At 38.6% G+C, this 11,952-nt stretch overlaps 2 protein-coding genes across 6 annotated transcripts in view; one reads left to right on the top strand and one right to left on the bottom strand.

The window, feature by feature from the left end:
- Positions 1–5,505, top strand: part of phf11 (PHD finger protein 11) — a 9,220-nt gene extending 3,715 nt beyond the window's left edge. The window contains exons 9-18 of one of the 3 annotated variants that reach the window (XM_035676468.1): positions 154–176; positions 880–947; positions 1,046–1,122; positions 1,227–1,246; positions 1,763–1,797; positions 1,891–1,961; positions 2,276–2,396; positions 3,023–3,370; positions 3,453–3,524; positions 4,543–5,505. In XM_035676468.1, coding sequence (XP_035532361.1) covers positions 154–176; positions 880–947; positions 1,046–1,122; positions 1,227–1,246; positions 1,763–1,797; positions 1,891–1,961; positions 2,276–2,396; positions 3,023–3,370; positions 3,453–3,524; positions 4,543–4,619 — 912 coding nt within the window. In that variant the 3' untranslated portion in view covers positions 4,620–5,505. Of the gene's footprint in view, positions 1–153; positions 177–879; positions 948–1,045; positions 1,123–1,226; positions 1,247–1,762; positions 1,798–1,872; positions 1,962–2,275; positions 2,397–3,022; positions 3,371–3,452; positions 3,525–4,542 lie in introns of all 3 variants that reach the window. The other 2 variants (XM_035676467.1, XM_035676469.1) reach the window with 2 other exon arrangements.
- Positions 5,506–6,024: 519 nt separating this feature from the next.
- LOC118338980 (RCC1 and BTB domain-containing protein 1-like) overlaps positions 6,025–11,952 on the bottom strand; it is a 9,169-nt gene continuing 3,241 nt past the window's right edge. For 2 of the 3 annotated variants that reach the window (XM_035676463.1, XM_035676466.1), the window contains 8 exons: positions 11,725–11,883; positions 11,536–11,643; positions 10,373–10,515; positions 10,094–10,284; positions 8,108–8,279; positions 7,847–7,998; positions 7,625–7,755; positions 6,025–7,427 (listed from right to left, as the gene is read on the bottom strand). In XM_035676463.1, coding sequence (XP_035532356.1) covers positions 7,287–7,427; positions 7,625–7,755; positions 7,847–7,998; positions 8,108–8,279; positions 10,094–10,284; positions 10,373–10,515; positions 11,536–11,643; positions 11,725–11,883 — 1,197 coding nt within the window. In that variant the 3' untranslated portion in view covers positions 6,025–7,286. The remainder of the gene's footprint in view (positions 7,428–7,624; positions 7,756–7,846; positions 7,999–8,107; positions 8,280–10,093; positions 10,285–10,372; positions 10,516–11,535; positions 11,644–11,724; positions 11,884–11,952) is intronic. The other variant, XM_035676464.1, reaches the window with a different exon arrangement.

An 11,952-nucleotide genomic window follows, 5' to 3' on the forward strand; every position in this document is an offset into this window, starting at 1 on the left:
ACCTCTCTCTCCTGCAGCTGAGCGCAAACCACACCCACCTCCACAACATATTATTCATTGTCACTTCAAATAAAGTTTTTTTTTTTTAAAAAAAGGTTATTTTCTTTCAATGGTTTTGTGATTTTAATAATTCTGTTTCTGCTTTTGAAACAGAGACGGTTGAGTTTCAGTGACAAGTAAGTTTACTTTCTTCAAGTATTTTCAGTGTTCACATTTTTAGCAGTTTAGTTTAGAAGTGAGCAGCTTCTCATGCTTTTAGCCATTTTTACAACTCAAATGATTATTTTTTATTACCAATGTGTTATAATGCACTTCTTGTCTTTTCACAAGACAGTTGTGTAGGATAAAATACTGTCCCACATTCCTGTGAATATATTGCTGTGAAAATATTAGTAGTGTAGTAGTGAAACATCTCGTATCATCATTGATACCGTAAACTGCAGGTACTGCAAATTAATAATATTTGGTATTTAACAACATGTACAATATTATCAGTGGGTATGCTTCTCCATACTTGTTTCCTAAGATAACAATGAGAAATACCATATAGCATAACTATAATACCAGTGTGTATTCTTATAATGTGCCTCAATGTAGCCACAAGTTCCTTGTTTTACACTGATGCCATGAACAGCCTTCTGTTACACATCAAGTCTTTAAATAGTGTGTGTGTTTGTGTGTGTGTGTGTTTGTGAGTACAAGTGATGCAGTATTCTTTGTTTTTTTCTAAGGTACCTTATAGCTCAACTGTTTTCAGTGGTGGACAGTTTAAATATTTGCCAATAATCATGACAAGTTTGATTTTGGGTTTTTGTGTCTTACAGCTTTATCACTTCGTGCTGTGTTGTTCTAAAGCCTGATCTCTTTCCTCTGTCACAGACAGGAAGAGAGCGCCTCTAAACGTAAAGCTGAAAGCTGGAATGGGATAATAACAGAGGATTCTTCAGGTTAACCCACTCATACAATACATTAGTGAATGTAATCTACAGTATGTATGAATGAGAGGTAACAATGAGATTTATTTGATATTTCCATTCTTCTTCAGATGACAGTGAACCTAATGCAGACATAGCGATATTCGGCCCTATAGAGTGTGATTTAGATGAAAGTGCAAACTCCCAGGTAAGTCTAATATCTGATTATTCCTCAGTAACATCATCATTAGAGGCTGCAGATGTTCAACTATCAGATCTTCACTTTTCTTTCTTTTATTTTCTTCCTTTTAGACTGCGCGCCAGTTGATCAGGTGAGATAAATATTTACAACATGTAATCATTTTTCAATAATCACCTTAAAAAATGAACATCCTGTATAATGTAATGCAATATAGCAATAATAATAGCTCTGAAAATGTTCAGTTTTTGTTGAAGCCCCTTCGACCCATTTCTGGGTTATGTTTTGTTCACCTCAGTTACTGTACATATTAGAAGGAACAAAAATACCAGAAACACCTCACTAGTGAGTGAGTTGCTTTTCAGTTGTCAAAACATTTGGCAAAAATCATCAAATATTTTGATAACTGTTTAATCAAAAGAAAATTAATAATTTTAATTGTCATATTAGGCTCTCAGGCGCTCTTTCGATTAAAATTGTATTGACTAAACAAACACTTACTACAATAATCTATTGATCAGAAAAGTCATAGTTGCAGTCGACAGATAACGGGTGTACTCGCTCCTCCCTAATTAAGATGTACTGTTTCTCTTTGGTGTGGTCACCTAGTGTACAAATAACATTACAGGATTGTCTTCTCCATTCACAGTAAAGCTACCCAGAGTCCCACCGGGTCCCCCTCAGGTAGGCCATCACAGCAGATTCAGTGTATATAGAGAATGTAGCCAACACAGGCAGTAATATACACGTTCTTCCCAGTCGTGCCGTCTCCTCTAGGAAACCAACCGGAGGATGAGAGCAAAGATAAAGATAAAGACGACGATGACGATGATGATGATGATGAAACAGTGAGTTGTTACATATTGCGTCAAACATGTCTTACCTTCAAACTGTGTGATTGTTTAACAGCTATAAATGATGCTATTATCTTTTCTTTATACTCAGTTGAACATTCATGCTCTTCTAATTTCTCACTTAGTCCTCTAGCAGATTTGGTCTTCCTCTCTGATAGTCACAAAGTTAAATTGTGCTTTCTTGAAGATAATTTGAATTAGTCTGCCTCATTTAATCCCAGAATCGATACAGTTTTTTCATTCTCATATGATAAATTATCACCACTGGCAGAACACAGCTGACATTAAATGTGTTTGCTTCAACTCAGGATGCTGAGTCAGTGAGTCTGCTGCCTCCTGTGGGGAGCAGCATGGAGTCCCAGTCACTCCCATCTCAGACTGCATCAGCTGCACATTTCCCGGTGGAGGTTGTAAAGAGACACGGTGAAGGTACATTTTGACCCAGTAGAGAATGGATTTTAATCACAACCATCAGTACTCTATCTTGGTCAATAAAATCACATGCACAGCCCATTTGATGAACTCTTGCTCTCTTAATGGATGTTGTATTGGTTCCCAGATAGGGCATACATTGAAATTAACATAATCATGTTAACAAAAAACATTTTCGCTTCCTCCAATTTCACACAAAAATCAAATCTCACACTGAGCAGAGAAAGGAAAAGAAGTCCTCCGCTCCACTTTTAAGTACAAAGATGTAGTTCTGGATGGGATTTAAATTACAGGAGGACTAGCAGCACTTACAGTTTATAATTACTGTAATTATTACTGGAATGAAGTAATGAAGTAAGTGAAAAATTGTCATGGTCCAGACAGAATTAAAATCAATGACCAGTGCAGGCAGTGTTAAAAGCACCCTGCCTCCCCTAGAGAAATAAATCCTGTTCAAAGGTGGAAGGAATTGTATGATTGAAATTATAATTAAAAGGATTAAAGATAGTGATATACTGTGTATGATTACTGGTCAAAATGGTAATTTGAATTTGGTGAATTACTCAAAACTCAAATGGTGTCACTGAAACCATGATAACAAATAAAGCCATCTCTTTTCTCAGGGTCCAGTCCGGGGCGAAGTCCTGTCCACACACCTGTCCCTGATCAACCCACAGCTGGGCCCTCTGTCCCACAGCAAGACTCCGTCGGGCCCGCTCCCACTCCTGACCGCTCTAAACCCTACAGCGTTACTGGTTCACCAGATCCACCTGAAACCATCTGTGTGTCCCTCCTCTCCTCCCCTTCCTCCCCCGCGGCACTTCCCACAGACCCAGAGCCCGGCATCGACTCCACCAGCTTCTGGAAAAGCTGCAACGCGGCAGGATGCACGCAGGCCATCTTCGGCGATTTCGTTAATGCGATGAACGATATCTCCAGCAGAATTCAGTCAGACCGGGCGAGCCAGGAGGGTGAGGGAGGTTACATGATCCTCCACCTTATTCATTTTTAAACTCTGAAATGTAAAGCTCTCTCTCTCTCTTTTCTCCTCAGATTATGATCTTGCACTAAGAGTGATGGAGGCTTCTGGAAAACTGCCAGAGCTTGTGACCAAGCAGCAGAAAGGTAAAGTAAACTCTAAAAGGACCAGTGTGTAGGATTTAGTGGCATCTATAGCGGAAAACTAATGAAAATACATCAATAGAAATTATATTCCAATTCTGCTTATATATTTTAAATGTTACACATTTAACGTAAACAAAGTAATTTAGACTGATGAAACCTCGTAGGCTGAGTCTGTTCAGTAGTGGACCCTGGAGCGGTTAAACCCCTTTGATTTAGATAACAATGTGACCTTTCTTTTGGTGCCACCCTCCAGCCAGACTTTCATCTCCATCACAGTATGCTTCATTAGTGGTAACTAATGGAGACAAAAACGTTGTTTGTAACATATTTACATACCATCTTTAGCTCCTAAAACTGTCTAATTGAGTTTTTCATTTGAGGTTACACAATATGTATTTTAGGACTTCCATTTTTTAGAGAAGTAAAACATTGTTATCATTAAGGAAATGCAAAATCAAATGTATAATGTGGTAGTGTTTCATCTGACTCATGAGCTCCTCAAAGCAAATTCCTACCAACTACACTGAAATGGCAAATAAGTAAGTATTTAATGTAATTTAGAAGGTAAAGGCGTTGAGTATTTTAATTTAATCAATCTTAGTTGAACTGCCAACATTTAGCTATATAACTCGTACTATGGAACCCGTAATTAAATAATAACCATATGAACAAAATATGTATAAATTAACAATCAGTTTGTGAAATAATCAAGCAATTAATATAACTAAACTCATTATTATGAATGAATGTTTTCATTGGTTATAATTATTTCATTATTTACAAGTGCAGTCACATAGGTGAATCAGAGAGAACTTTTTGGTTTTATTACTCTAGTATGTATGTAAGTATGTGATTGGCTGAAAGGTGAGAGGGCGATGACAAAACCACTAGCATGAAAAGTGACATTAAGATATAAAATGTGACATACTGAATCTTTTTTAAAGATCTACAAATTCAACACTGGCATTTTTATCATGAACTACAATGACTTATAAATGACAATGTGTTGCTTTTACAGAGTTACAAAGGAAACAACTGGAGCTGCAAAAGGCAGCAGCAGCTATGAAGGAGGTGGTCTCAGCACTGAGGAGATGAGCAGCAGCTGCTGTCAGAACATGGAGATCAGTGTTTACAGTGATGGCTGACTTCTTTTGATTTTCACAGATTTTTAAGATTTGATACAAACAGTATATTTTTATATTGATTATGGCTTCATATTTAAGCGAAGGGTTAGATGTGGGAATACAAAACCGTACCAATAATCTCAGATTACAGCCTGTGATAGAAATGCTTCTAGAAATAAGTTGTAAATGGTACAGTTAGAAAAGATGTATCACAGGAATGTGTCATTTTCATTTAACAAAAAAAAAAAGGGGGGGGGACAGGTTTCTTTTTTTACCTGAATATTTATGATGTTGAAATTGTTAAATTGTGCCGTTCAGATTTTTTTTTAAATATTTTGGTAATGATACGTATTCTTTTTATTATGTTTAGTATGTATTACTTAAAATGGAAGATATTTTATTGTCAACCAACAATGGAAAAACCAAAACATTGTGCCACTGTGTTTATATTTCTGTGTATACGCGAATGTCTGAGTCTGTATTTTTGTTCCTTTGCACGGAGAAGGGAAAAAGTCTGAAGACACTTGTAGTATAAAGAAAGCTTAACTTAATTGTGACAACAAAGTTATATCTCCATACTGCACTAAGTTTTGTTTTGAGTTCCTTCCTTCCTCAAACTGTTACCACTTACAGGAACTCTTCAGTCTTTTGTCACTTGAATTGTTGTCAGTGAGTGGCCAAATTGTTTTCATGCACTTTTTTTGGACTTAATCTTATTTACAGTCCATAAGGGTCCATTAGTGCCTGTTCAAGATTACATTTTTAAAGCTGTTTCAGAGTTAAAATGATAAATGTTCATTTGAAGCTGAAATATGTTGGTGTATGTTTCTTGTTCTTAGACCTTTTTTTGCTCTGCTCAAGCTGTCACATATTTCACTCAAATAACATATTCCCCTAAATGTAATTACACAGAATTGTTCCAGTCCTGGTTATTGATTAAATAAGGCCCCCTATGCATTATTATCAGTAATGCTTTAAATTTAAACAGACTGTTGTTTGTGCTTTAAAAAAAAAAACTAACTGAACACCAAACTGTACACAAGTTTACAAACCAAGTCAATTTCTCTCAAAGACAAACTAAGGAGAACCTAAAGTCACCATCTCAAGACTAGACTAAGTAAGTTTATGTTACTTCCACAGTTGTAGTATACATTCAGTTTGATACAAGATTCAACAAACACTGTGGTGTTAGACTGCATATATTCTGTATGCAGACGGTTTGCATCTTGGTTTATTGATGATTTATAGATGTACAAAAGAAGATCAGTATTATTGTCCTGTCAAACGTAATAATTGTGCTTCAAATATTACTATGATACATAAGAAAACAACATCCTTTTCAATTGGGTTAATTGCAACATATTTGAGAGAAAACACAAGAGTCAAGAGTCTTTTTATTAATTTGCTTGCAGAGGTCACAAAATTTAACTGGCACATCATAATACTCCAAATCAATCAATTGACATAATTGATGATTTTGAAGTAGAAATGTCCTGCATAGAAATTAGCAAGTGTGTTCTTCAAAATACTCAGTAGTAGTGCAGGTGTCACTAAATGACTTTAGAAATGTTAATACTGTAAAATACTGTTATCGACATACAGTAGATGTGATGTGGATGAAAAGGTGTCCAGGCCCATACATGTTAAGCTAGGCCACGCGCCTCACTGTAAACTGATTTTTAATGGCTGCATTCATTTGTTTCCATTGGCAACCAGGCGAGTTTAACCGCCACATAACACCTACTAAGTGTTTTGTGCGATAAAAATAGAGTTTTAGCTGCACTAAATAACACTTTCCAACCTATGGAATCTACAGCCGTAGCTCACAGATGATCAGCAGTTTAAGACTGAATCTGACTGTTCTGAAGCTTACTTGTAACCTGAGTTCCCCTATTTGGGTCATCTTTCAACATCGCAGCAGTGGAGGCCACTAAGACTAATAATGGCTGACTGGAGTTTGACCTAAGCAGACGTAATAAAAAGGCTTGAATGTGTATTCTTGATTATGTCAATGTCCAATATTGAAAACTACTTATTCTGTCCTGACATCTAAAAGTGCAAACAGCCTCATACCTCAACCTGAAAACCATGATTCCAGATGGCACATCCAAACTATGATGTGATTCCAGTGAAGAGGAACAGAATCATATTCAAAATGTTTCAAAATAAGTGCAAACACTAAATAAGTAACTTGGTCAATTACACAGAATAATAGAAAAAGTAAAGTGATATCAGACGACTGGCAAGAATCTTTCAAGATAATAGAATCAAAAACTTGATCAAGCAATAGTATGCCTCTCAATGCACTTCAGCTCCTGCTTTACAACAATATGTGTAAATGAACAGGCAGTCAGGCACTGTGGCAAAGAGTCACTCTAACTGGACTGTGTAAGGATGCTGCTACCTGTCGACTCAGCCTTGTAATTCCGGTATGTACAGCTCACATAATGGACACACTAGCTCTAATCTGGAATGAGATGAATATCAGATTCGAGAGTAATGGTGGTGATCTAAAGATTTCCTATGTATAACCAACCGTCAGTGAAGGTGCGTGGAGCCGACTGGGAGTGACGGAAGTCCTTTTAGAAGTCACTCCCGGAGCCTCTGCATCTGTGTCTGTAATTATCTGGGGCTGAAGTCAGTTTTTGAAGGCTCCACAGCGGCTGGCCCGACAAATGAAATCTTTGAGCAGATTGCCGTCAATCTGCCAGAAAGCAGCGGTCTGGGTCACCTCAGTGAGGTGATTCACACAGAACTTAAAGCAGAACTCTTCCAGGTCCTGAGTGACAAAGGTTAGAACACAAACAAGTTAATTAGTTAGTTAAAGTTAATTGTTGTTCATTTTGGTCAGATGTTCTTCAAGAAATGTATGAGATACTACGAGTAGATCTGAGGGCCCTATTTGTGTGGTCACGGATCAAGTCTTCCTCTCTCTGTACTAAAACACATACACAGATGATAGTTGGCCTGACTGACCTCTGCATCGTAGCGCACAGCAGCAGAAAGCAGAGAGAAGGCGTTTTCAACGGTGATTCCCCTCTTTATAATATGTTGACACAGACGCTTCAGGCGGTTCTCACAATACGACGTGGCCAGGTCCAGCAGCCCTGAGAGAGCAGAGACGGTAACACTATGTATTAACAATTAACACACAGACTGTCAGTGTAACATGTGTGTGTGTGTGTGTGTTGTTCTGACCAATAGCATCCTCAGGAGGCAGCTCCACATTGTCCGTGTAGAGGAACTCTAGGAAGGAGCGGTACACTGGGTAGGAGAACTGGTCTATCTCAATCACCTCCTTCATGTCTTCATTCCAGTGAGACTGGAACATGGATCTGAAGTGCTCACACCTGCACAACAGTTTGTTTCAGAACAGATACAGATGTTATCTATTTTTCTATTATTTATATTCTACAGTATCATGGCTTAACCTGACAGCTGTGAGACAAAATCCCTGACCTGATTTTGAGAATAGCTTTGTGGATGTAGATATATTTGCCGTCAACGCAAAACTTGAGGTCAGCCGTCTCTGGGTTGTCAAACTCTTTCTTCAGAGACTGAGCCACGGTCAAGAAGTCATCGTGCTCTGGAGAGAGAACGCACAGCCATGCATGCACACCACACACAAGCTCTGGCATTAGGAAGATAAAAAAAAAAAAGAATAAAAACTGTAGCAGTGGTTTCAACTATAGTTTTCTTATGTATTTTTGCTGAGGTTTTATTTTACTAAAGTCAGTTTCCTGGAAAGAATGATTTATTTTGGTGCTAATTATAGGTCAAATTGAGGGAGTGCCAATTAAATGCCAAGATTGTCTTTAATTGGTGCACATCAGGTAAGTTTAAAAGTTCTGGAAGAATGCAGTTTCCAATTATAGACCTTTTCCACAGACATTTTGACAAAAAACACATGTAAATAATAAAATTAATGATTGCTGAATTCCATTTAGCTGCTTCAGTTTGAGGGTCCTGTTATCACTGACACTGTCAGTAAGTCCTAACAGTGGGACACTGGGACACTTGAATAGAACAGACATTGTTATTGTTATACGTAAACCTGTGCTTTTCCTACTATGACACTTAAAAATGTCTGCTGTGAAAAAAGCCTGTAAATGAATAATGAATAAATATTTATTTGGGTATAAATGGAGTGGGTTTTTTTTCAAGGAATTTCTCTGGAAAGGAACAACTGCCTTTAAACTTAGCAAAACAAATTAAAATAAGAACTTCAACACTATTGTCCCGAAAATGAGTACCCGATTACATTGTTCTTACCAGGAAACCCTCAAGAAAATGTTAGGAAATTATTAGAAACCCTTGCATATAATGGACACGTAAACAAAGTGCTATCTTTTCAGGGTTGTTGTTTTTTTAAACACAGACAAGTATTGTTGATTTAGAGTAAAATAGAGGAGCCACTGGACAGTTAGGCTGAAATAAACCCTGCACAGGCAGATGACCACAGCCTTTACTAACTAACAAACTAATTTCATTTAGTTAACATATATTCAAATGCTTTGTAGCATTTCTTTTGTGAAGGACTTTGTTACTCTGGTCTTGAAGTAAAATTATATACCGAACTATTTTTCACTGCCAGTCTTGTTTTTTTTTATATACATGCTATATCCTGACGGGTAACAAAGTTCTGTTTCATTCCTTCCTGGCTGCCATGTCTCCTTGTGCTCTGTGCAGGTGGAGATCTCTCATATAAACACGTGCATGCATAGTGGCCTACATTCAGCCTCTCTGATCTACTTGCCGTTTAATCGCTCCATAGATCTGTTTCGGTTCTGTATTTTGCTTGCAGATCCAAAGGAGGTAAGCACATTCTGTGTCATTCGGTGTTTGTCAATTCTGACTTTACGATCAGAGAGCAATGTTGCCCTCTAAGGCTGTGGTTTACAAGCTATCCTACCTCTCCTTTACTATCTGTAGGTTTTCGGCATATTTGTCTTGCATGTTGTCATATACTATCCTCTCCCATATTCGAATTGAAGAAAAGGTCCAATTTGTTGTATCCAGTTTGGGAAGATGGCCACAATAAAGGGGGGTGTCACTAATGGAGAACTATTCGACAGTGTCCACGAGAGCACCCTGCACTGTTTCAAGGTTTTATTGCCATAACTTGCTTCTGGGTCCAGGCTAGCATCAACTATTCTAGCGTTGGCTTTTGCAGTTGACCGGTAGGTGGGTTCTTTGTGGCACGACTAGTATGAATCATCCAAATTCTAGGAGGCCAAATGTACGATACCACAGGGTTTTTATGCCTTGTCTTTGTCCGTATTGTTTACTGCCACTGGCAGGTATCCAGGAATTCTCAGAACCATAGTTACCACGCATCTTTGAATATGAACACAAAACGGCTCTGGAAAATAGTCAAAGTGACAGAAACCTTGAATGGTCATTTAATTACAACACCATCACTGGGCACGAGACCCCTTGTCTTACCCATCGTAAGAAGCCTCCACATAACTGAGGGGGTGGCGAAGCATGCAAAGACATCGTCGGTGCAGGTAAAGTGTGTGAGGTGAGGCAGTACTATAGACTGGCCCCTGCACTGGCCCCACATGTACACCTGACCACTCTGGGTTTTAGCAGCTGATGTGTGCGTGGAGTGACAAGCAGCAATCTCCACGATTCTGTCAAAGAAGCCAGAGGAGAGAACTGAGCATTGTATAAGACAGTGAGAAGGGAGTTTATCATCTCTGTGGTGATGGTCTCACTGACCTCTCTTTCTCAGCCATGATCTGAACTGGGCTCAGCTGGTTGCTCTTGTTGCCGGTGCCCAGTTGTCCATATGTGTTGGCACCCCAAGCGTAAAGCAACCCCTCGTCTGTTAGTGCCAGGGAGTGGGCATAGCCTGAGACAATCTGGAGAGGAAAAAACACTTTTTGATCTAAAGACCCACAATTTTAGGATGACAAATCTAATACACACAACTTTTTTGAACCCTAGTGGGAATTTACCGTGTCATTATTCTATACACTGCTATTCTATGATTAATTCACCCTTCCAAAGTCTGGTGTTGACATTAAAGTAATGGGCAAATCAACTGTAACATTGTGGTTTATCTGTTAAAATGCCCCTATGACTTCTATTATGTCGGGACAATTAAATGAGTTAAAAAACCAGGATCTGTGAACATAATTGTTCCATTTCTAATCCTGATGTTAACTCATTGAAAGCTAGGCAATTTAATAGACATTACAACAGCTTGAGTGAAGTGCATTATATGGGCATTGAGAATGAAGCTGCCACAGAGAGGTGGTAATAGGGACAGAATCCTTTGTCCAAAGTGAGACATATTGACATCCTCATTCCCAATGGAATTAATGAGAAGATTTAATTTGCTTCTTATGAAGTATTTCTTATGAAGTGGATATAATTTGTGGTGTGGTTTCTTCATGTACTTTATATCATGTGACTGTGCTTGTAGCCCCCCCTGTTGAGATATGCTTGTGCCATTGTGATAACCTATAATTAATCCCAATGGTTTATATACATTGTGAAATTGTCAGAATACACGCTGAAGAAGGGCATCTTGCCCAAAGTGTCCATGTTGGCAATGTAGTGCAATAGAATTTGGAGGGAATACTGAAAAGTAAAAAAATAATAAGAATCTTTGTAATAATTCAATCACAACTTTACCCTTCATCTTTATGGCAGATTCTTAAAATATGGCATTAGTTGGTGCACACATATCAGGATTTCTTCTTGTAACCAGTAGTATTGGCGTACTGGCTGCTAAAAATGTCAACTAATAGGATTATTGATGCATACTTATGCTTATATAATTATATCTCTCACTGGGTGAGATTAATACCCCTAGTGTACATGTGTACTGAAATGTCCATCCAAGTAAACGTTTTTATGAGTGTGTAATCTCACACCTGTTGCACACATAAACCCTGCAGAGCTATAAGGCGACAGGGAGTGAGCTGGTTCCCATTATTTCCAAGTCCAAGTTGTCCATTCCCATTGTAGCCCCAACCATACACCTGTGGGGACACGAAGAGAACATGAGTGTTGGGGTGGACGGTTAGGATAACACCTAGCTCCAGCATAAATTAAACAGTCACCTCTCCATTGTCCAACACTGCCAGAGACGAGGTCTGACCACAGACGATACTGACAGCCACTTTGTTCTGCAGGCAGCTGGACACTCTGCGGGGTGTGGGCTGGTTCGCCGTGGAGCCTGAACCCACTTGACCACAGTTGTTGTAGCCCCATGCATACACCTGGCAAACAGGGGGGTAAAGGCGAGACATGAGACAAACCATTCAAATGATGGAGAGAGAGAGAGAGAG

Source organism: Morone saxatilis, unplaced genomic scaffold (assembly GCF_004916995.1).
Source record: "Morone saxatilis isolate NCDOM2014 unplaced genomic scaffold, NCSU_SB_2.0 Contig5, whole genome shotgun sequence".
Classification (NCBI taxonomy): Eukaryota; Metazoa; Chordata; class Actinopteri; family Moronidae; genus Morone; species Morone saxatilis.